Raw genomic sequence first — 24974 nt, forward strand, 5'->3', positions numbered from 1 at the left:
TGATTTATATGAAATATTAAGAATTTGGAATTATGGGTATTGCCAATAGCTCAAAATACTCTAGCTTTTAAATAATAATATTAAATATTAAAATCACAGTATTTTATAAAAATATTGCTATATAGGATTGCAAGTGTAAGAAAATTTAAAAAATATTAAAAAGCTTATATTACTAGTTTTATAAGTGTGAGGCATTTAAAAAATATTAAAAGCTATTTTTACTAGTTTTATAAGTGTCCATATTATAACTAGTAAACTAACCAGGAGATTTATATTTAACATTTTTTACATCCCTATAAAAGGCATTATTATTTCTCTCAGTGCGTGCGTGCTGCGTTTGGCACATGTGTTGCAGCACTGGGCAAACTCAAGATTTGAGAAGATTAATTTCCCCGATAATTCGAGAGGCTGGAAAATGTAGTTTCGGACGAAATCTTTCGCTGGCCGTTGAAAGGTGGAACAGACAGGCGGGAAAAGCCCACACTTTCCACCAAAATCACCCCTTCAATCTGCAGTCGCAGTCAAGCGAAGTTGCAGTCTGCAGTCTGCAGACGAGAGGCGTTTAAAGGGTATTGATGGATTCTTTAGGCGTCGATCATCGGATTGATTTCCCATTGAATTTCGGCACTTTTTCAAAAGACGTCTGGAAGCGAGAAGTGTAGAAAATGAATCGATCGGAAAAGTGGAATGGAAAGGGTTTCAATTGAAGATTGCTAGTTACAAGTAGTGATCATAGTTTAACTATAGGAAAAATGCCTAGTATTGTATGTATATTCTACGGAATGGAAAACTTCCGTGCGGTTTCTTTCCGCCAAAAGTTCCCAGCCATCAATTGTCCTGCTAGGAATTGACTAATAAAATAGATTTATGTTTGATACATAGTATTTCCATAGCCAAGCTAACATGAAAGATACCACAGACCCCAAGTAACCCCAATTATTCAATAAATTGCGCCGATTTGCCAACGAAATGAGGCCGCAGAATCGTAAAACCAAAGCGAATAATCTCTTCGACTAAAATAAGGCGCAGCGATTTGTTTACACTGCGCCAAAGTAATAATTACCCCAAAAAAACACAGAACAACGTATATTACAGCGATTCATGCGATCAATCGCAGCCCAAGGCAACAAAAAAAATATATAAATAAATGAATTGAGCTGGGGAAAATAGTATGCCAACTATTGAACCGACAAGTGTGACTATGTCGGGGGTTATACATACATTTGTTTACATTCCGCAAAGGAAAAGCCGAAAATATAGATCTTACATGGCCATACGGTTGCAACCTGCGTGCCTAGGAAAGGGGAAGGGGGGAAAAAAATTGAAAATTGGTACGCGGCAGGAAACAAAAGTCGCTGGCAATGCAATTGAATAGCCATAAAAATGGGAAGAACCCAGAAATCAGGCCATAAGTAGCCGCCCACTCTCGGATGTTTGGGATTTATTGGTTGCCCATGGGCTTCTGGATTCCGGCTCATCTTTGTCATGCATCTGTGGTTCGGAAAATTGTGTCGGAAAATGGGAAAATCGCAGTTTGAGCACTGCAACGCAACTACGGTTGCTGCAACGTGGGAGCTTTTAAGCACCTGCCAGCTGATGTTGTCCAGTTTTCCCCCGAAATAATGATACTCATACTCGGTTGTTCAGTGAGAAACGATTGCTTTTATCTAACAATTGTGTTCGCTTAAAATTTTGATACGTTCCGCTGGTCAATGCTGTCCTTCCTCACCTCCCCTTCGGCCATCGAATGGAACGCCTGGCATTTTAGACATCGTAAACCCGTCCAGCGTCTATGGAAATGGTGTTATATCACTATATCACTTGTCTAAGTCTGGGCATCGCCTGTTCTTCCACAGCTATTTTTGCCCGATTTTAGTTGATGCTTTATGCCTTTATAATGTCTGTGCACGTTCCGTTTTATGAGCTGCCCGTAAAATGGACCCGATTCATCTCAGGCCCCCGGCAGCAATATGGTAATATGGTAATTTGTTGGCCATTATATGATCTTCAATGGGTAGGGATAGCTGTAGACTGCAGACTGTAAGGGTTTGCAAGGAACACGAGATAATAAATGTTTGAAAATTTCAGAAGCTATACTAATAGTAAAGATCTTCTTACTTAAGACCGCTTAGATTCCTCCTGCTCCTGGTCCACATGCTTCTCCTCCTTGCCGAAGGACTCGCACTTCTCCAGCAGCTTGCTGAAGAGTCCTTTTTCATTTTCCACCGCCGTTTGGCGGCGCAGGATCAGCAAAGTTCTGCGGCACTGCAGCAAAAGTCGGGACATCTTTTTGAACTTTAATTTTTTTTTAAATTTATTTAGTTGAGCCCAGGCAGCTTGAAAGTTGTTGCAAGGCCTGCTATGATTTTGAAATCATAATTCGAGCTCTGCTAATTTTTCTTGCAATCATCTTTGGAGGATTTGGACTTGTCTGAACCGCCGGGCTTGTTTTTGCAACGTGGCGAAGTGGGAACAATAGCTATGTGGAAAACGCAAGAATTAACCGGATACTTTAAATGGTAATTTACCCACTTCTGCCACAGAGATCCTTCTTCTTCTTGTCTTTCCCCTTTGCGGAATCGCCACCCTTGCAAGAATCCTTGCCCGAATCTTTCGAAGATTTGGACATTAGACGCGGGCCGAAAACGCCTTCACTCAGTTTCAAGAGCGCAAAGTTGCGAATTTTGAACATTTTTTAACTGAATTTTATTTACGAAGTTACGAATCACAAAAATTTTTAAACTTAGTGTCCAAATTGTGTGCTGAACTATGTTTTGTTTGCGTTAGTTTCAAAAGCTACTGTGATTTTAAGCAGCATACAACTTGAATATGAAAAGCCAACCCTTTTCCTGCTGCCAAATTGTACTGGTTAAAAACAACTATCTTTAGGCCCGAATTTAATGCTGAATGTGGGTAAAAATCTATTATTGAAGTGACACATGGAATTGAGGCGCTGCTCAATTGCTTGGTTTGCATTTTTTGTTGTTTTGGGTTTCGGTTACGGTTGCAATTACAAGCCAAGAGTGTTCAGTACCCCGTGGCTACCGCTTCCAAAATCGAAACTCAAGTGGCGACCACACATTTGCCACGAACCTCGGCTTTCGTCGGGGAAAAGCGGGCGAGCTGGAAAAGCGGGGAAAAACGAGGCAAACGTCGTGGCGGCGCCACGTCAAAATATTTGTCGTCAGCGCCTCAATTGCTTCGATTTACGGTGCGGATAATTAGGCGACTGCTGCGTCAGGATGTCGCCGTTGATTAAAATGAGCGGAAAAAAGGGAATTTTTCTGTTTTTGGACAACGCCATAAACACTTGAACATGATCTTAGTTGGGGGTTTTGATCTCACTAATGATCTGCGGCTGATGGCTTGTCAAGAAATTTGGCTTTGATTTATTGCTACGTGGGTTAATTGTATGAAAGGGCAGAGCACTGCTACGTGGGTTAATTGCATGAAAGGGTAGAGCCTTGCAGCGAAAGTGAAAAATCCTTCAACTGCTCTGTATCCATCACTAGTAAATTCGTGGGCTGATTTTACCTTCGGCGCATGAAAAACATTTAAGCAAATAGTTTCAACATTCGACTGTCGGTGGAAAAAACACCATCCCCTTGACATTTCAATGTTGAGCAAGCGAACTTTTTTCTGCCGCGTGTATCCGTGTATATTTTTAAACCCACAGGTGCGCTGCCCTCGAAGGCCAAAAGACGGAGATGCGTAAAAAACGCGTCTACAAAAGCCCAGGAAGAACAAAGCGAACGACACGGAAGAATTGGTGGGTGGATGAAGGTGGAGAAGACTGGGGAAGAGTGGCGAAGATTGGAGCAGAGCGGAGGACCATTGACGACAATGGGCGTCAAATGAAACGAAACAGATGCCGCCAGCCAATTGGATGGCGATCTGCAGATACAAGATACAAAATCCCAAGATCGAGATCATCATCGATTGGGGATTGGGAACGAGTTGAAGACTGAACACTGAAGACTGAACACTGAAGACTGAACACTGAAGACTGTAGATCAGCCATTTTGGCAAGGGTGCTTAAGCGGGAAGATTAATTACTGCCAACGTTGCGGAATCGATCGAACGGCTGATGAAAAGCGAGTAAATCCCAGCGTTCAGATGCTCAATTTCAATTTCAATTTCGATTTCAATTTCAGCTTCCTGTTCTGTGAGTCAACGCATTTTAAGTACCGGCCATTAAACTAAAAGCTAAACAACAGCAGCCCAAGTGAAGAATCGGATGCGATCGGTTTTTCGGGCATCCGAAGTGCTTTTCTTCTCCTCTTTTTTTTTTCCTTTTTTCTTTTTGGGTCTTTTCCACAGTAATTTGTAGAATTCTCTTTGCGTTTTGTTGCCTTTTCTTCTTTTGCTCTCTTTGTCTTAATTTTTGTACATTTGGCGCAATTATTGCGCACCAAATGGATCGCCAGTCTATAAATTGTTCGATTTTATTGCGCCAGCTTCGACAGTTGAATGGCGCAAAGCGCCAAATGTGAGAATGGAGAAGGAGGCGTCTCTGAACTTTTACTGCGTCCGTCCATAGTCCATAGTCCATAGTTTGGCATAGTTTGGCAATGGCATCGTTGCGATGGAAAAGCAGGCGATTCTTGGCCATCTTGCGCAACGCAAGGCGCCCATCTTGAATTTTCACAGCGGCCAAGGTGTTTATGGCCAACTGAAGTGCCAAAGTGTGGCAATCGTTGGTCACAACAGGAGGCGAGAGCCAAAACTGCAATTAACCGAATTGCTACAGCACAAAATATAAATATGTTCGGTGGAAAGAACAAAAAAATCCTACATTTTCCTATAGCAAAAGTAATTTCACGCGCTGTTTATTCTTGAAAATAAATGAAAATATAGAAATACCTTATTTATTTCTAATATTTGTACACTATTGTATTTATAAACAACATTATTTAATATTTTATGTTTTTTTTTGGTACTATTGATTTCTTCTTCTTTTGAACCCATTAACCATTTCCGTTTCCGCTTACTGCTGGCCATAATATTTTGGCCAACATTTCTGTTTAGTTTCCCGTGCTAATTTCCCTTCCTATTTACACATCACCGCAATTACACTTAGCCATTCCTTTGAGTTTACCTTTTTGAACTTTGGGCAATCGTGGCTGTGTTTATGCCACTCAAGTTTTGTCAACCGCATTGGCCCAAACAAGATCGAATCCACTTAAAGCGAAATGCTCGCATTTAATGGGAAATAAAACGTGGAAATTCATAAATATTTACAAACACATAATTACAGTCGTGGGAAAGAACAATAACAACTTAAATGCTGGCTGGTTAAAAACAAAAAAAAAATGAGCAAATAACGCGCTGTTTGTGTATTTGATTTTGGTTTTTGGCCACAACACGTGATCCTAATCAAGATGGTGATAAACAGAAACTGGATCAAATCGCATTCACAGTCGTTTTCGAGTAAGATCTAGGCAGCAAATTGCACAGCGAACACAGAATGTAAATATTTAAACAAAGTCTTGGCCAACTGAGAATTTGGGCGAGGGGCAGCAGCGGAGTTTAACTAGACGGCATAATTTTCGGGTCGAAAACTCTATGTAAATATTATGGAAATTCATTCGACTTTTCCCTATCCTCCATCCTCCATTCCCTATTCACATCCACTATCAGCCTGATTCCATTCGATTATTTATGGGTGGACTGTTTAATAAGCCAGGAGGATTTGGCTTAGGTGCAATTGTTTGCTTTCACCAGTTGTTGTAGGTCAGTGTGCAAAAACAAAAATCTCAATCCGAATGCGGCTTCTTCTTGTATACAAAAGTTGGTGATGTTGCTGGTGTTGCTGGTGGTTCGATTGCGATGTGTTTAGAGTGAAGCGTTTAATTGTTAAATGTTTATTAAAACTACAGTTTAAACAATGCCTGAGATGGGCATCGCATCATCCAGGAGCATCAATGGGTTCGCCTGGGATACGAATAGAAGATCGCCGCCGATCAGCCGGCTCAACGCGTCGTATACATAATTTTGTTTACAAACACCCATAATAGTAAACAATTTTCGGCCATTTAATAACATTAACATTAAAATTAAAAGCAAAACAAGAAGCACGCCTTTCGTCTATGCCAAACTTATCTTTATTATGATTATCTGAACTTGAAAACTGGCACAACAATGTGGAATGGAATCGTCTGATGACGACTTTTGTTTGGGAATTCCCTTGCCAGTGTTTATGAATCCGTATTATGACCCACAAAAAGAGCTCGCTCTTGCAGCTTATGGTGCATTGAAAGTCCATTGACCAAGTCAAGATGGCTAAGATCCACTGCAGTTGCTGTTGGCCCAGTTAAGATGATGACGCATGATACATTTGCTGTGTGGGTGGTCGTTGCATTTTGGTCGGACACTGGCTATTAATAAGCGGCCATAAAGACAAGATGTCGCACCGGGAAATGCAAAAATAAAATCATCGCAGCGAAATCCATTTCATGGCAAACATTTTTCTGCAACAGCTACTGTCAAATATGCCATACGAATCTTTGATCAAATTTTCAGTAAATATTCTGTGGGCAGTAAAATTAAATTTTGGGTGAAAAATGTAAATGAAATATTCAGATTGTTGAAGAATATATGTGAGGTTTATATTTTTTAGAAATCTGTTACTGTCCACATTTTAAAAACCACCAACGAATGAAATGCAAACATTGTAGAGCAGTAATATCACCTATTTGGCCACATTTCATTAGCGCCATTAAACTTATGCCAAGCCAATAAATCATTAAGGATTTCTGGATTTTGTAAATGAACGTCATGCGAAGTCGGACATAACTTTTCCGATTCTGGGAATCCATCGCCAAACAAAGCAATTAATTAATTTGCCGCCATTTCAGGGTCTGTGAGCTATTGGTGGGGCCTGCTTAATTTATTCCTCACTCGCTGAAAAATTCCTGAATCTGCACAAAACAAAAACAGCGTGCAAAACGAAAAACAAAAAAAAAAAATGAAAAAAACGATTAAGAAGAAGTAATAATAATCAAAAGTAAAATTAATTTATGGCCTCCAAACCGCAGAAGCCGCAGGAAAAATGGCCATCGGTGAGAAATATCTGTATGCTCGATTGGAAATTACTAAAGACGGCGGAATTCGGAAAAGCCGAATGGGCGATGGAAATGGTGGAAATTCGCGGAAAATGGCGAGTGGCTTGATATGCGGGCGGGCTAGAAAGTGGCGGATGGAATTAAAATATCTTTCAGGCCGCGTTCGCAAGACAACCAAAAAAATAAAAAAATAAAAACAGAAAAAAAAGTAACCTAGCGAGCGGAATTTTCTCTCCTTCGATTTTCTCAATCAATGCCCGATGCCGTCGACAAATAGAATTTCGTGAAATGTAAACAAAACTCCGCCCCCGTGTGTCCCCTCCACGGAATGTATCTGTATCTGTGCGCGCCCCTGTGTATCTCGTATCTTGTTTTGGGGCACCGAGCACCGAATTGAATCGTTGCCACGGCGACAGCGGCGGCGAGAGCGAGCCCGCGATAGCGCCCGAGCGAGAGGGAGCGATGGGGAGCGGCGTCGCCATCGTCTCCGTTCAGGGGCGCTGTCAAGGGGGTATCTTTCTGGGGCGTTCTTATAAGGTGTTGATACTACTTAGAGTTAGAAAAAATATATATATTAAAACTACATAAATATATTTAGATTAAAATAAATCCATAAAACTAAAAATGATTTTAAATCATTGAATATAAAACTTGGAAAATGAACTGCTAAATGTAATAAGCTCTGAAAAGTCTTTGATTATGATTTTAAATAATTATGTATTATATACTATATATGTACATATATTCAACTTACATATATTGTTAGCCTTTAGTTCTTAGCTAAAACTTATTTGATAAATGTGGTTTATAAAACCGTATCATTCTGAAACGCAGTTCTCTATACATAGTGTATTATAATAATTTGCATATGGTATTATAATTGTAACTTTTTTGTATATTTTTATTCAACGTTTTTGTATTTTTTGCCCCCATTCTACGCCCATGTTTCCATCACCGTCACGGTCGTCTTGCTGCCAACGAGTCGGCGTAGTGCTGACAGCAATGGCGGCACTCAGGGGTGCTGCTAAACGGTCCGCTCTCCGGCGGCCCAACGCTCCCCCCACCCACCTCCGCCGGTTCCACATGGGCATACCCATATCCATACCCGTGCCCGTGCCCGTGCCCATTCCCGTGGCCATACCCATTTTGGTCCGGATCCGTGCCAGGCAACGACTAAATCAATTAACAGCTCGTTTCGAAATCCGAACGCCGCCTCCAGCAACGGCAGCTTCCTTTTTTCCGCCGAATATGTTAATGCATTTGCGGCTAATTGCGGGCTTCGATCTTCGATCTTCGAGGATCTTTCTCTGTTTTTCGACTATTTATTAACAGTTGACTGGCCGGAGGGGGGAGGGGTTGAAGGGTGTGCACCCCCCTCAGCGGGGACTCAATCTCAATTCAAATTCGCATCGGAAACAATAACGATAATGAGCCAGTAATGTGTGGGTTCCGTTCGCGATCTTTGTGGGGTCAGAATAAATTTTTCAACTTTGAACCATATATTGGAACTATACACAGATGCCAGGTTTATCATATAAGCAGTTTAAAGTGCCAAATGGAAATTGATAAATAATCATATGCTTTAGTTAATTTATTTATTTCAAGACTTCATATTAGCCTTTATCTAGAGGGAAATACTAAGTATTTGAAATAGAAAGCATGCATTTGATTTTGTTTTTCTTGATACCAAGTAATGGGTATCTCGACTTGATTCCCTTGATTCCTGTCTAGGTTACCCAGATACCTGGCATACCATCCAAACGTACTCCAATAACCGCAGTTCCCAAGTCACAGACCTGAATTCTATATGTTTTGCCTTTTGCTCGACTCTCCGAGGAAAACCCTGGGAAAACGAGCCAATTGGCGGCGTGAAAAGAAAGAGCGTGGCCCAAAATATATATGTTCATAGTACATATGGAGAATCCGAGAGAGAAAAAGAGAGAAGAGAATCGAGCGATTTGCGTAAGGCGTGGGCGTACTAAAAAAAGAATTCCGGCCGATGGCAACTCAAGTGGATCGCATCGAATGGGATCGGGATCGTGATCGTGGTCGTGGTCGTGGTTCCAGGAGCGATCTGCCATCAGTTTCAGTCGAGCGAGAATAGCCAAGCGGTGCGGTCTTCCAGTGGTTATAGAAAAAGAAAGAAACTCCGGCGGAAAGAATTGCGCGTAATTTCGTACAGATTTAGTGCAAACTATTTTAAAGAGAAATATAAATAAAAAAAATATTTGTAAAATATTCTGTAATATTTGTAAAATATTCTGTAATATTTGTAAAATATTTCTTAAATATTTTGTAATATTTATAATATTTGTTGTTGAAAACTAAAGAAGCCCAGTGAAAATGATCAAGAGTGAAGAGGTCGCAGATCGTTCGGTTATGACGATGGATCAGCTGGGTGGCTACTACCACGATCATCGCGCCCATCCGCCCTTCAGCCACCCACATGCGCACACCCACAACCACACACACAACCACACACACACCCACCCGCACAATCACACCCATAGTGGGCATCTATATAGAGCAGGGAATCTATTGAGCAGTGGCAATTACCAGGCAATGGGTGGCGGCGAATCACCCACGGAGTTGATCGATGAAAAGCCGAATATCGGCTACATGGAGCTAAAGCATTATATGGAAGTAACGCCCACTGCCACGCCCGTTTCGGCCGCCCAGCATTACAGCCTCAGTGCGCTGCACAGCATGGCCACACCGCCGGCCTCCTCCAGTCCCATACCACCGTATGGCGTTCTAATGACTGCCCATTCGGCGGGATCCGCGTCGCCGCAATCGAACTCGAAGACGCCCACGGATTTGGCGCAGGATCTGCAGTATGTGAGCTCCAGCACAGCCGCCAAGGTGCAGCCATTGCAGGTGCAGCTGCAGCCGCTGAACCATCAGTACGCGTCCACCATTAAGTACTGCTCCAACAACACCATACTCAGTGCGAACGACTACCAATTGCTGACCAGCCAGGACCAGGTGGAGCAAGAGCATCCACCGCCGCCGCCGCCGTCGCAGCAGCAGGTGCAATCCAGCCAGCAGCTCCAGCACTCACCAGGCGGCGCCTACATGACGCGGATCACCACATCGCCGTCGCAGGTGATCAGCAATGCGCACGGCATGAATGTGCTCAACTACTCCAGTTCAAGTTCCTCGCCAGCCAAGTCGCTCAACGGCTCGGAGTGCTCGCCAATCAGCCAGAATCCGCTGGAGAACAAGGGCGCTGGTTCAGCGGGTGGTGGCACTGGTGGTTCCAGCAACCACGATGCGCCCAGCACTCCGGATACCACCAAGAAGTCGGGTACCCGGCGGCCAGAGAAACCAGCGCTCAGCTATATCAATATGATTGGACATGCGATCAAGGAGTCGCCCACTGGGAAACTGACGCTCTCGGAGATCTACGCCTACTTGCAAAAGAGGTAATTATTATAAGTCATGGATGGGGAATTAAATTCGTTCTAATTGAGTCTGTTAAATATGTAAAAAAGGGGAAAAGGTCGCTTCAAAATTAAGTTTATAAAATATCTAAGACAGTGAAAAGGTCGCTTCAAAAATGAGTCTTTTAAATAACTAAGAGAATGAAAAGGTAATTTCAAAAATGAGTCTATTAAATAAATAAAATAGTGGACAGGTCACTCCGAGATATTTATTAAATATTAAAATATATAAATAGTAAAAAAGTAACTTCAAAAATTAGTCTTTTAAATATCTAAAATAGTTGGCTTCTTTGGTCGCTCCAAATTTAGTCTATTATATAAGTAAAATATTGAAGAGGTAACTTAATAATGGAGTCTATTAAACAAGTAAAAATGTGAAAAGGTCACTTCAAAAATTAGTCTTTTAAATATCTAAAAAAGTGAAAAGTTTTCTTCAAAATAGATATCCAAGAAGGACCGAATTCCTATACAATTTCCAATCAGTGAAGTTGCAATATTTAGGCCAAGAATGAAAACCGATTGTATATACATATGTACGTATTTATGCACAAGTGCTTCAAATTAAAATCCAAAAAAATGTTTATCCAAATGGTAAAATCCATTGCACATTCTTTGAGATAGCCCAAAATATTTCCGTACCAAACTGAGACTCGCAGTTTCTTTAAAAACCAATCGATCTGCAGAATGGTGGCGGCATCTCAGTGGCGGAGCCAATTGGCGATATCGACACTCCGGCATATACGGATATCAATACCAGTGAGTGCGATCCGTGTCGGGCTACAACAAATATGTGTCGCACTGCCTTATTTATGGGCATCCGATTCTATTTAGCCAACTCGACTTGCCTGCCGCATGCGCATCCTTCAGAATATCTCATATTTCGCTTTCGCGACGCTTGTTTGGATTTCGATTTCGGCGACGAGACGGAGCTCCAATCCACTTGAGCTTTAAGGGGGCAGGGGCGGGGTCGGAAATGGAGGGGGGAGGGGATTCCAAATGCGTGAGAGGCTTTTAAGCTGACATCGTTTATTTGTTTGACACCACACTCTGATCCGCTCCAGCACCAAAAAAAATTTAATCGAGTCTCGCAGGCTCAGTAAAATAAATAAACGCTTGATTATCAATTTTCGTCAAAATTCGCTTGATTTTAAGCACAAACATAATGATGCCCTCTTAAATTCATGATATTAAGTACAAGCCGTAAAGGAGGTGCTCCAAATGCAGTTGTTAAAAATCATATGTATCCTTGCAGCTACGAATTCTTTCGAGGACCCTACGTGGGCTGGAAGAACTCGGTGCGCCACAATCTCAGCCTGAACGAGTGCTTCAAGAAGCTGCCCAAGGGCATGGGCGTGGGCAAGCCGGGCAAGGGTAACTACTGGACCATCGACGAGAACTCCGCGCATCTCTTCGAGGACGAAGGCAGCCTAAGGCGCCGGCCACGCGGCTATCGCTCCAAGATCAAGGTGAAGCCCTATGCCGGCCATGCCAATGGCTACTACGCCGGCAGCTATGCCGATGCGGGAATGGTAAGTTCACTTGTTTGCCTTACTCATCAGGATCACATCATAACTATATTACTTCACTTTTGCCACCAGGACAATGGCAACTATTACGCCTCGCCCGCCTTCGCCAGCTACGATTACGGCGCAGCTGGAGCCAGCGGCGTGTCACCTGCTGGTGGTCAAGGATTCGCCGATCCCTGGAACGCCCATGCCGCCCACAGTGGCTCCTCGTCGGTGGGCGTGGGCATGGGTGTGGGCGTGGGCCCACTGCCCCAGTACACGAACATATCCTGCCTGGCAGCAGCAGGCGGCAATCTGAATGGCTCGGCCACCACGCCCCCGCTGGCCCACTCCACCCTGGGCATGGCCCCATCATCGCTCCCACCCTCAAGTTCGCCTGTGAGCCTGGGAGCGGCGGCGTCGCTTCAAAGCGACTATGCGCCAACCGCGAGTCTCGTGGCAGCGGGCTACTCCTATGCAACAAGTGCCGCCAGCCTGGACAACGGTAAGTGACGAGGGTCGCGCTACACAGCGAGAAATTATAGCTGAAATGAAATCGCACACCAAAATTAGGGTTATGAAGGAAGGTTTATTGTTTGGGAAAGCTAGGAAATAGTTAGCTTAAAGAATAATGTCTAAAATTATTAGGGATATAATTTGTAAAGATATAGCTAAAAATTTTTAAGTTCATGGGTGAGTGTTCTAATACCTAAAATGTATTTGTAATTTTCCAAAGCTGTAAACTGGTGATATCTGAATGCAAAGAATATGCTTAAAACAACTTAAGTCTGTGGGCATACATGGGAAAAATCTACTTAATATTTTAAAAATTCTAACTAATACTTGTAGACAAATTGCGTAGTATTTCGCGCAGTGTGGCCACTTGAAGGGCCCGTTCGGAGCTGCGAAGGGGGATCGCAATGTTCCTGGGTGTTCGCGTCAATCAGGGTAATTTAATTGCTGACGGTTCACATCTCGAATTACGCTGGCCGGTGGGCGGGGGTGTGGGGGGGTGTGGGTGCAGCAGCGACATATGGTAATCTATGCCGCACTCGATCGACTCCCTTTTTTTTTCTTGTATTTTTTGTGTTGTTTTTATAGTTGCCGCCGACGTCGCGGCGCAGTGTGAATTTTAGCGCTTGTCCATAAAACGAGAACAGCCAGTTTAATCGGTTTTCCTCTCAATTCGAATTCTATCCACAGGCCTCCGCTCGATTTCGCTGCAGCAACTGCCCGGCTTATCCAGCATCCAGCATGCCCAGGCTCAGGCGCAGGCACAGGCACATCACCACCACCATCAGCACCACTCGAGCCATGGAGGAAGCCATCCGGGCCACGGATCGATGCACCAGAACCACGGCACATCGTCCATGACGCCGCCGCCATCGCAGTCCGGTGGCAGCCATGTGATCGATCATTCGCCCATTGATCGCAAGCCGGTTTACCTGCCGCCCATCACGCCGCCCCCCACCTCGGTGGCTCTGAATGGGGGCGGCGGCTATTACGAGGGCCTCAAGTACGCCAATTAGCCATTTACCCGAAAATTGGAATGGCGTGCATCAATATTACCTCAAAGGACACATTAATCACGTTTAATTAGGCTCTAAGTAGTGGCGGAGAAGAAGTAGTTGCATAGTTCATAGAAGGGAAACTATAAATGAAAATATATATATATACATACAAATAGAAATAAACAGAAATTATTTATAAAAAAGACAAACAGCGCTGCGAAGTTTTACACATCATTTCAATTCGGGTTTTTAAAGTGGATTCAAGTGAATCATATAAGTTATGAAAGATGGCTTATAAACTAACCTATTAAAAGAAAACTTTTTATATATGTTGAATGGCATTATTTGCAATATTTAGTTATTTTATACCATATTAAATAAAAGGTTTTTGACCAATTACATGAAGTAATATTTAATTCTCATCAAAATCATATTTTATTGTTTAAAAATTTTATTTTCTTTATATTTAATAAGCATTTTAAAGGATTTAACCAAGTTATTACAGTTTGAGGGTGACTGTTAAATACAATTAAAAGAGGAATAAATAGGCACGCCTACAAAAGTTCTTCAAGATGCAAAGCACCTTAGCTAATTCTCGAACCAGTTTTTGGCGCCATCTGTGGGTTGAAGCTAAATACTGTTTCCTTTTCAGTTTCGAAACCTACTTTATTTCGTTGCATACTTATTATGCCTTTGCAAATATATATAGGTTGGGAATCTTTAAAAAACCTATATAAATTTCCCCCATTTCGAGCGCCATCTATGCGACAGAAGGTGGTGTAAATACGAAAAATTAAAGGTACAAAAGACGAACTCGAAAGACGAAAGTCGAACATTAGCAATGAGAACACTTTTAAATTGCGGATATTTTTATTTCGATTGGCTTTAGATTTTCTGGTATTTTGTGAAAAACGGTTCAGTGACACCGAGATTTTAGGACAAGCAAATATTGAATATAAACAATAAAATGTTGATGGATAAACTTAAAATGCAAATTATCAATTGACTTAATAAGGCAAATGAATTGTATTATTTTAACCGATGCGAATCCAGTCTAATACTAATCAGCAGCATCAACTTTTTTAGCACATATTAGGCGCTTTAATACGGAGCTATAAACGGTCAAGAAATAATAAACTGGGCTAATAAAAGTGTTCAGCTGGTTTAGAAATTCCCAGAAAAAAACGGCGAAATTTTATTGGTGATTATACGTTTAGAATGTTCTTAGTTAAATATGAGTCTGCAAACATATGAGCATAACAGTCTTCTTTTGTTAAAAAACATCGAAACTATAAAATTCGCTTGATCAGGACTTGAAGCGGAAATATAGGTTTCGTAGAGCTAAGCCAATATGCAATCGGATCGGTTTCTTATCTGTTTGTATAAATGCAAATAAGCTTCAGCTTACGATGATTATAGTCAAGGCAAATCAGGTCGTTATTTATGTAAATTGGCCATGTTTCATTTCGAATATGGAATTTTCGGGTCTTTTATTCTAGAACTGTGGATAACTATAGATGGTGTCTAAAACGAGGAATGCAAAGTGCGAATCAAAAGATTCGATATAAATGTTGTAAACCAGGTTTCGCCGGTATAATAAAAAACACTTAAAAAGATCGGAGATTTAGATTAAGGGTTTTAAGAAGCCGTTCGATTTCGAGACTAATTGAAAAATCAGCTTCGCCAGTACTAAATGCAATGATTCTATTTATTGTTGTTTACTCCGAAATGCGCTAAATGTTTATTTGTTTCAGCTTTTGGTTTTAGCGGTTTATGCAAATCAGCAACTGAACAAGTTTACGCTCTCTGGCAAAGTAACTTTGTTTTTTTGTTGCGGTTATTTTGTTTAACGATTGCTCACGTTATTTGTTTGGCCCCAAATGTCCAAATGCCATTTGTTTCGTTATTGTTTTTTTAGTTTCGGCTTTGGTTTGTCGTATGCAACAGGTGGGCATTTTCAAGAGTGCCGCCGCACAAAATAAAAAAAAAAAGGCACAAGTATTTGGCGAAAGATCTATGCAAATTCCAATACTTTTGCCCGGCTCACAGTGCGTATACGCGACGGTCTGAAATGCGACAGGGGCGTGAAGGACCAGTTGGTTCAGTTGGATGCACGGTCAGTTGGCCATTAAACAGATTACATGTTTGGCCACTGATTCACTGCCACTAAGAGGCGCTTAAACCCGGCGACAACAACAAACGGCGGCGATAACAACTGCAATCAGCGCCTTCTGCACAGCGACCAATTGCTGGCCATCATTTAAAGTAAAATTATTTAACTTTTAATGAGTCAATATACTTTGTTTTTTGTTCTTATATTCTTATTTATATTTCACTCCCAAAAAATTGTCAGTTGATGCAGTAAAGAAACCTTTTTTACTTAAACTACTAACTTTTATTATTATTGCACTTAGGCGTTCTTTAAAAGACTTTCAAATGCTTTTTTATATATTACTATATGTCATAAGCACATATTTTTTTCCAGTGTCTTGGGCGGAGGCTGGCTTTGGAGGCGGAAAAAAATGTCCAGACAAACACATCGCCGGCCAAATGGATGCACAGGCATGCTGGCGAAGGCAGTTCAAGTGCACATGGGCAACATGAGCTGCAATTCTGCGATGCTGTGATGCTGCTTGAATAAACAATTGGCGGGCTTTGGGCAGTCGGCGTGCAAACAACGCGACTCTTGTGGCAGAAAATGGCTAAGGGGGGTTGTGGGGGAATACCCCCATCCAAGGGGGGGGGGGGGTAGGTGGAGTGGGGGTTAGGGAACCACAGGAGACAACACGTTGCAAGTTCGATAAATGGCCCGGCTCTTTAAAATAAAGTTTGCTTGCAATGGCTTTCTGATAAGGCTGACTAAATTACGCATACGCCGCATGTGCCCGCGTCGCAGTCGCAGTCGACGTCGGCAGCGCTCTCTCTCTTCCTCTGCCCACACACACACACACATGCACACACACTCTCTCTCTGGCGCTTTTCACTCACTCTCTCTCTCTCTCTATTTTTTTCGTTCAACAACTTGTATGAATGTGTTTTCAGTTTATCCGGCTTTTTGGTTTCGAGCCTTGCGAGCCCTTTGCGTTGCAACTATATCAACTGCTTTCCAATTTATTTATAGAATTTCAAATGAGGCGCCAGTGCGTAGTTGTTGCTGGAGAATTATGCTTAGTTTTATTACGTATAAATAATTAAGATGGCCAACTTGCCACAGCACATGTGGGACCAGGGGCATATGCTCGCTATGTTTTCCCGCCCAACCAATTTTTCGACTTCTCCGCACTTGCGGCCTTTGCTTGCCACACATAGCGTTTAAAGCCGCTGGGGAACTAATTTGTGCTGCTGTCCTGCCATTTTTCCCTCACCGAAAAGTTAAACGAAAGTGTTGCCCCGTTTGGTTCGTCTCTCCAGTTGGCCCTATTTATAGCCAAGTGGTCGCCGCAAAGACGACGACAGCTGGGAAAAGACGGAAAATGCAGAAGCCCTAAGCACCTGCAGTCACAGTCCCATGCAGCGGAAAATTGCGCTGCAACTGGCGAAATTGCGCTTTGATTTCACTCGCAGGATACTTTAAGTATTGCTCATAAAACGGATATGATGTCATGTATACTTCCAGTCTTTCAGAATGTGAATCACAAATTATACAAAATGCATACAAGAAAATGCATAGGAAACTAAGTAAAATGCTGAACAGATTTATTGTTTAAAGTATTGTTACTGAAACTATAACTACAGTTGGGCTTCTTAAATATAATCACTTAAATTTAATTTAAATTTATTTTATTCATGTTATTTACACAATTTTGCTTTGAAGCAAGTCAATTAAAATTTCTACTTCTATTTGCACACCAAACACTGGATCAGCAATACAAAGTGGCGCTAGTTGTTTACTAAATCGAGTTTTCGATTTATTTTCCAGCTGCTAAACCGCATCTAAAAGTTGTCTACCAGTTCGAATGCCTTCAAACAATGCTTTTAATTGCATTTCGAATTTTTGCGTTCCGCCAGTATCTGCATCCGTATCTGTATCGGTATCAGCGACAAAAGTATCTGCCAAAATGTATTTACCATAGGCGGAAAACGGTAGCATTTTGATTTTGACATTCTCCCGCTGCCAACTGCGCTGCCAACTGCGCTGCCGGCTGCCTGCTCTCACACACACACAGTCGCCGGCAGTCGAAAGTTTCGTTTTCAGGCCTCAGACTCAGTCTCAGTCTGAACGCTGAACGGAGCGCATCGCAGGGCACCCACACGCGAATTGAGTGCCGGCCACACCGAAGCGTGCTCCCCTGCGAAACGAGAAAGATACAACTCGCGATTTCGCCGGCTGAGATTGCTACACTGCGAAAAAAAACGAGAGTGTGCGTTGAAAAAAATATAAACATAAAATATAACTAAATATTTCATTGCAAGAAGTGTATAAAAATGTGTTACGAATCAAATTTTAAACTGATTTAAATAAACTTGCAGACTTGAGCATGCTCAAAGTGTATACAATATTAAATCTAAAATTAAACACTTGGAAAAAATTGTGTTATTATAAAAAGCACATCGTAAACAATTTTAATCAAGAATCACATCAAAAAGTCACATAATTTGTATTTCATATTAGTGTCAATTATTTTTGATAAAGCTTTTGATTTACGCAAAGCAGAATATAGGCCCACTTTTAATGAATGCAATTTATATATACCTTTCTGATTTCTATTTCATAACATTTAAACCAAATCCCATAAAAACTTATAACATAAAACTTTAAACAAAGCACCATAAACATTTATGACATTTTAACCATACATTATTACAATGCAGACTAGTAACTTGTAGTTATAGTGTACTTTTGATTGCGAAATTCAAAAGTATACTTTGTGTTTTGCGTTCAAAAGTCCTTCGGACTGCCTTTGTGGCTCCTGCTTTGTGCCATTATTGGATTGGACAATGACTGGCCAATGTCAATGCCATCTCAAATGACCAATCATTGTCATTGTTCCATTGATCTTCCCCACGTATAATGCCCATGTATAATGTCCTCGTTTTGTGTAGTGTAGTGAGTTACAAGAACGGAATACCCGAGAGTATATATAGAAAAGGAAACCGGCGCTTAAAGAAAAGTGTCCAAAGGCTTTGTGAGAAGTGTCCTGCTGCTGGCAACTGTCGCCCGAAACTATGCAGCAGTGAAAAAGGCCCACTTCCGCCAGGAAAAACGTGGAAATATTCAGTGGCATTCAACCAAGGAGACTGAGGTAAGTCCGCCAAACTATTTTAAGCGATTACCCTTTGATGGTCACGTATATGGGTTTACGTCCAAAAATTCCATATCCATATTGCCCACAGAAAGCCACTTGAAGTCGGGCATTTCAAATGATAATTGGAAGTGCGGGAAATGCATTTTTAGCCTGTCGTAATCTCGGCCAACGATTAGCGTTTGCTTTTATTTACTTACTAAATAACATTTAGTTTTCTGTATTTCTGCCGATATCATAACCCATTCATGACGACAAACAAAATCGCCGACAAACAAACAAAGCAAAAACAACGGCAATGAACTGAAAATTAACTATGCATATTTGCGCAGCTCATTAACAAATATAACTTAGAGTCTATAGGTTTAGGAGCAGAAGCAAATTCGGCTTTTTGTTGCCCTTGACGGATTTCGTTGGCCATCTGTTGGTTCAAATATTGGCAGTGTGTCTGCAATCTTGGCTCAAAATCAGCCAAAATGTTTGCACATTTTATTCACGTGGGGATTGACTTACTGATAAATCAGCACGTAAATTCTGAAAATAACTATTGATTTGCTTCTTCAGAAAAAGCGGTAAGGCGTTAAATTGAAAATCATACAATCATCATAGTTAATGCTAAAAAATAAAGAATATTTAAATGTAGCCATTGTTACAGAGTTTCTTTTAGACATTTTCGCATAACATCTGCAGTTTTTCTTCGCCAGATTTGTCTGTGTTTTTTTGTACCCCCAATATTTTGCCGGCATTAGGAGTTTAACACATTAATGATCTTTCAACGGCATTAAGTCGATTGAGTCTGCAATACATCAGCGGAAATTGAAGCTGTCGATGGGGCTAGTCAATAAGTCAACTTATTCGCTTGAGAACTTCGCGATTTATGGGGCTCAGCTTTATATATGTGAGTTTAATACGCGATAATTGCATATTGCAATCATGTCGAAATAAACTTGTAATTATTGCATATAAATCTTGAGTGAGAGCTGTCGCAATTCTGTGAATCTATAATTATTTCATGGGTGGCTTCTGCGACAGTTTAAGTTTAAGATGCATGATGTGCAACCAACTTAAATCGGTTAAGGGCAAAAAAAAAAAAAAACCTAGAAAAGTAACTCGAATGTCGAATGGAATGATTATACTCTTTTCCTAATGGTTTGGCACTGCATGATATGCATAGAAAATGATGTATTTAAATTTAAAGAATCCGGCGGCTGACTTATTGATCTTTGTGAATATTCTGGTTTTTAGAACTTTTACCCGCCGGATTTTTTATATCCATGCGAACTGAACTAACTTGTCCTAATTAAATGACAAATGCCCCGAATTTGGCAGGAAAAAAAAGTTGTGACAGCAAACATTTTTGGCACACATTTGTGCTAACATTCGTGGGCTTGACTGTTGAAAGTTCCCCCTTTTGTTGCGATTTTTTGTTGCGATTGTGTTGCGATTTTGTTGCCACTGTGTGACTCTAATTCACGGCAACAGCAACCGGCAGCAACAACTGGCCGAAAAGCAAATGTACTTTGATGTAATACACATAAACATTTTGCAAAAGGGAATGCCACCAATATTAGTTACACAAGCTCAGCAAAAGAAAGAGAAAAAAATATACATCAAAAAATAGTAGTAGGCTTTGTAAATGGAACTAGAACAATGTGTGCCAATTTAAGATTCTGTAACGAAAACAAGTATAAATCTTCATGAGTCAGTCGCAGCGAAACAAGCATGACTTTTCACTAAAAAAGCGATAAATGCAAAAATGTAGAAATTAATTAATATTGGCTACAAATTTGCATGTGACCCCCACACACACCCCTCGATGTCGTCATATTTTTGCCACTTGGCAGTGACTCAGGCATAAAAGTGAGTGAACAATCGCTGCAGTGATAACTGGAAGAACTTACGTCTCAATTAGGTCACTTGTGAATGGTAGTGCGCGATTTTAGTTCGATTCGCGCACTTGCAAAATATTTAAATTAGAAACATGCCCGGTATCCGCAACTTGTTGCCCCATAAGTGCCGCATACTCGCATCTCATAATAATATTGTTTAATGAAACCAGGCAGTTGGCGATGAAAGATCGCGAGGGTCCCTCGGTAACCAGCTGTCTGCAACTAAATGCTGCACATGAAAAAATAATTGGTAATTAAAAAATATTGTAATTCTGGTGGGTTTATTACAGTTATTAATTCGTATTTTTAAAATCGTTGGGGTGTGTTTTTCTTATGGGATTTTCAACATATTAGTTTCCTAAGTGACCCATGTTTTAGCCGAAATTAATATACACCCTTAGGATTCAAAGATTGTTTTAAAAAAATGTAGAAAAAGGCTTTACAAAATTAAATAAAAGTAAATCATTGTTCAGCTTCATAACGCTGTAACTGTAATACATTTTTTCCAGTGCACAGCTGTAGTAAACTACTAAATCAAGTAGCCAAGCAGCTCCAAAGGTAACAAAATTAACAAAATATATGCCGCAAAATAAATAGCCAGAAGACGAACAGGTTTGGGGCATTAACGCGGCCTTACACTCAGATTGACTTTCCGTTGCTAAGATGCCAAGATGCTGAGTTGCTGAGATGTTGAGATGCAGATGCATTTGCATCCCACAGAGTCGTGTTATTGGGCTCCAAGTGAAAATACGTGTCCGTGTTTACATAAATATTAGCCTCGCAAGTGTTGCGCATAATTGTTGTGCAAGATGGGCGTGAATTATTTGCGGTGGGCGTGGCATGCGGGCATTTGGATTAGTTTAATCGGCGATTTGCATTTGAGGCTACTTTCCCACGATCCCCGCGGCATAGTATCGCATTTTTGATAAGCTTTGGGTTTATATTTACACTTTTATATTGCATTTATTTGTGTGTGTTCCCGGAATAAAATCTGCTGCCATTTCAGTAAGTCAACATTATTTCGCTGACCTTGCCATTAAATATTTTATCGTTGCTTGTTTTCCGCTTGTGTTCCGTTTTTTTTTTTCGGAACTTGTTGTCATTGTTTATAAATGCAGGACAATGGCCATTGTGTCCTGTTGTTTATGCATTCGCATTGCAAATAAACAAAGACATTGTCTTTGATCATAATTCGCAGTGACTGGTCTATACTTTCGTCACCTACAAAAACCATTTAGATGATTACCCCCTTTCATGACGCCTTCTAATTGCCCGTGTACGATGGCAATCTGTAGCTAAATCATGCCAATTTAATTTATGCAAAACGTTAAGCGCCGTCACCTGAGCTTGGCGCCTCTCAATCAGTTTTTTCGATCGATTCCCCGTGTTAACAATAATTGCCGGTCGCCGCCTTTGAACGCGTGCGCAACGCAACCTGTTTAATCTGAATTTGCTCACCCAATGTGGGCTGGAATACATATATTTATATATATATATATTCATTTTCGGCTACTATCCGATCGATCGAAAGACAATTAGCCAAATAAGTCGACGGACAGCAAAAAGATCGTACCCCTGCCCGCGTCTTAATTAATTGGCATTCATTGTGTGTGCCGGCGACTTGATGCGTTGCCAAGTTGGCAGCGATTAACCGCCTCGATTGGCGCGACAAAGGAGTTATGCAAAAAGTGCAGGTCGCTGCGACTACACTGAGCGAAAAATCACGAAATAAGGTTAGTTTATGCATTGATATGGCAGCCATAGAGCGCTGGAAGGGAGCAGTTTAAAGGGAAGAAGCTTAATATAAAACTGAAATGAAATAACTTACACAATTAAATGTAATTGTATGCCACAAATTCAATTTTATTTTGGTGTATCACTAATTAAGTAAACAAATAATAATAATCACCTAGCAAAGCATACACATAACATACCAGTTACAAAAAGTATCTTTCTGTGCCACTTATCATAAATCGCGAATGACTTTTTATCAGATCGCTTACAGTTTGGAGTCTGGTTTCCATCGGATTGCGGTTGTCCTCCAGCCGGCGATCTTTTTTTCAACTTCTCATTCGAAAATTTATGCACACTTTGGAAATTGAAATTCATGCAAACTCATTGGCTAGACGTCAATTTGACGTAATGGGAATTACTTTACATATTACGACTAAATTTGCTTGGGAGCTTGCGTGCAATTACTGCACATATTTATTCTCGATCAGTATCGTCTACTTCGAGTGGAAACTAGTTCTCCGTCTAACGATCTTAGTTCTCAGCCACGATTTGAATTTCTAAAAAAAAATAAAGCGAATTATAAACAAACATAAATTAATTTAATAAATGGTTTTTTCATGCCACACGTGCCATAGGAAAGTTTCCGATAAGAGAAGTAGTAAAAAATATGAAATATTTTTGGTTTTTATCATACAGTTTTTGATAACATTTTGGCAGTCGTTTCTATATTAGCATATATATTTGTAGAATCCATTTGATATTAACTACTGGCTTGGTGTATCATTAATATTAATCATAGCTTATCAACGAATTATTGTACTGTTTAAGCAAACTAGACAGATGGTTCAATGCGTCAATGTATCAGTTACCCAAACAGCAATTTATACATTTTTGACCTGCAGATTTATACTCCCAAGTAGATCAAGAAAGCTATTTCTCTGCTGTTTCCATGTGTCCAAAGTTATTTATAAATTTACAGTCCAGCAGCGATGAAAACTCATCCAATGAACCTGTTCGTCTCGTGATCGTCATAAATTCACATATAATGTGCATGCTTACAAAATATGCTATACACTCTTGAATTCGCATGAGGAAGACGTCTCTTTGATGGTCCAGCTGTCCAATAAATTCTAGACTGGCTGTGAAAACAACAGATTACACTATGAAATCATACGCTTATATGTAAATGTTACTTATTAATTAATTATTTTTTTTGTTTTTGCTTATATAGCCAGCGACAATGAGCTAAATACGCGAGACGTGTGAGCATTTTAATATATTTATTTATTACATCAATCCATTATCTCCGGCAGGGACACGTCGTCGGGTGTTTTGGGTGGGGGTCACTTAGTCGCCTCTGTGGATGGAGGTATGAAGGCATGGAGGCATTAATGAAAGCCATTTCAATTAGGCGAAGAAGTAGAAACCTTTGACTAACAGCCACGTATGCGTAATGCTCCTTTAGCCCGGCGAGGATGTGACTTATCGACATCTATCGTGTCCTGGCTTCCGTTTCCTGCTTTTGGCAGTCAAGCGCCACTCGACAACTCGCTACTTAACCTTTCAAGGAGTAATGCCATCACCTCCATCCATCCACCACCTCTTTCCATCCACTCACATTGATTATTAACTGAAGTCCGGAACGCTTTATTGCCGCCTTTCGTGTGCGTGTCCTGGCACGGTGATGCTGCCTGGCCCCCGGAGCAACCACATCCATTCCAAATGGATATTAGATTTCGTTTTGGCCCAGGACACCGAGTCCGGTTAATAGATTTTTTTGTGCTTATCTGGTGACAGGGGAACTCGCAGCAAGCTCATTGATTGCCAATCAAGTGCAATCAAATGGGCTTCGTTCGCCCAGCTTTAATTCCCGGCTTTAATTCGGATTTCTTGCCGCACTTCTGCTGCCAAGCTGATAACGGGCTTTTGGCCATAAATACGTTTTTTCCAGCCTGTGGCAAGCTCATATCAGTTGCCGCATTACGCATACGCCACCGAATCCTAGACCACAAAACTAGCATGATGAATGTTAACCCACTCCCATAGTCCGTACATTCCATTACTTGCTTTTCTTTGTTTTTGCGGAAAAAGAGACATCTCGCTATATACACATTAAATACATTTTCCCGCCAACATTTTAATTTTATGCGAAAATGAAGCAATAACAACAAGCATAGATATGGCAATTTGGAAATAAACTGAAATGTTTATAGGTCTTTTATGGGAGACCATGCAGTTGGCCCTACATCTGTGGGCACAAGGTCATCGCAGACAAATGATTCCATCAAAAGTGGACAGACTGACGGACGAATAATTGTCTTCCCGACAGCTGTCGTCCGCTGAAGTGTGAACATAATGTCTATTTTTAGAGCGATCAAAATTTGCGTTGTGAAACTTTACGCCTCTGTGTTCTCTAGACCCTTGGGAATTTTTCTATACGTCTCGAAAGTTATAGAAAACATTGGAGGACATCATTTTGGCTCATCAAGTATGAAACCAAAAATTTCCATGAATATCAAAACAAATAATTAGTCAGTTTTCTGGCGGCGACTGGTAGCCAGAATTTTTATGAACTTTTGCTCCAT

At 41.0% G+C, this 24974-nt stretch overlaps 4 protein-coding genes across 10 annotated transcripts in view; 2 read left to right on the plus strand and 2 right to left on the minus strand.

Annotated features, from left to right (window-relative positions):
* Window positions 1–1639: 1639 nt before the first annotated feature.
* Window positions 1640–2286, minus strand: LOC120448457. Its single transcript, XM_039630475.2, has 2 exons — window positions 2119–2286; window positions 1640–2038 (listed from the first exon to the last, which is right to left on the minus strand). The coding sequence occupies exon 1, from the start codon at window positions 2284–2286 to the stop codon at window positions 2119–2121; it is 168 nt and encodes a 55-aa protein (XP_039486409.1). The 3' UTR covers window positions 1640–2038.
* Window positions 2287–2337: 51 nt separating this feature from the next.
* Window positions 2338–2796, minus strand: LOC120448456. Its single transcript, XM_039630474.2, has 2 exons — window positions 2533–2796; window positions 2338–2479 (listed from the first exon to the last, which is right to left on the minus strand). The coding sequence occupies exons 1-2, from the start codon at window positions 2690–2692 to the stop codon at window positions 2391–2393; spliced, it is 249 nt and encodes an 82-aa protein (XP_039486408.1). The 5' UTR covers window positions 2693–2796; the 3' UTR covers window positions 2338–2390.
* A 6436-nt stretch (window positions 2797–9232) lies between these two features.
* On the plus strand, window positions 9233–13658 carry LOC120450082 (forkhead box protein biniou). Its single transcript, XM_039632875.2, has 4 exons — window positions 9233–10489; window positions 11760–12036; window positions 12106–12517; window positions 13216–13658. Exons 1-4 carry the CDS (start codon window positions 9408–9410, stop codon window positions 13539–13541), a joined length of 2097 nt encoding a protein of 698 aa, XP_039488809.1. The 5' UTR covers window positions 9233–9407; the 3' UTR covers window positions 13542–13658.
* A 3747-nt stretch (window positions 13659–17405) lies between these two features.
* The window catches only part of LOC120448378 (collagen alpha-1(XVIII) chain), a 57369-nt gene continuing 49800 nt past the window's right edge, over window positions 17406–24974 (plus strand). For 6 of the 7 annotated variants that reach the window (XM_039630348.1, XM_039630351.1, XM_039630352.1 and 3 more), the window contains exons 1-2: window positions 17406–17884; window positions 18567–18766. The gene's annotated coding sequence lies outside the window, so the exon portion shown is untranslated. The remainder of the gene's footprint in view (window positions 17885–18566; window positions 18767–24974) is intronic. The other variant, XM_039630350.1, reaches the window with a different exon arrangement.

Source organism: Drosophila santomea, chromosome 3L (assembly GCF_016746245.2).
Source record: "Drosophila santomea strain STO CAGO 1482 chromosome 3L, Prin_Dsan_1.1, whole genome shotgun sequence".
In the NCBI taxonomy this organism is placed as follows: Eukaryota; Metazoa; Arthropoda; class Insecta; order Diptera; family Drosophilidae; genus Drosophila; species Drosophila santomea.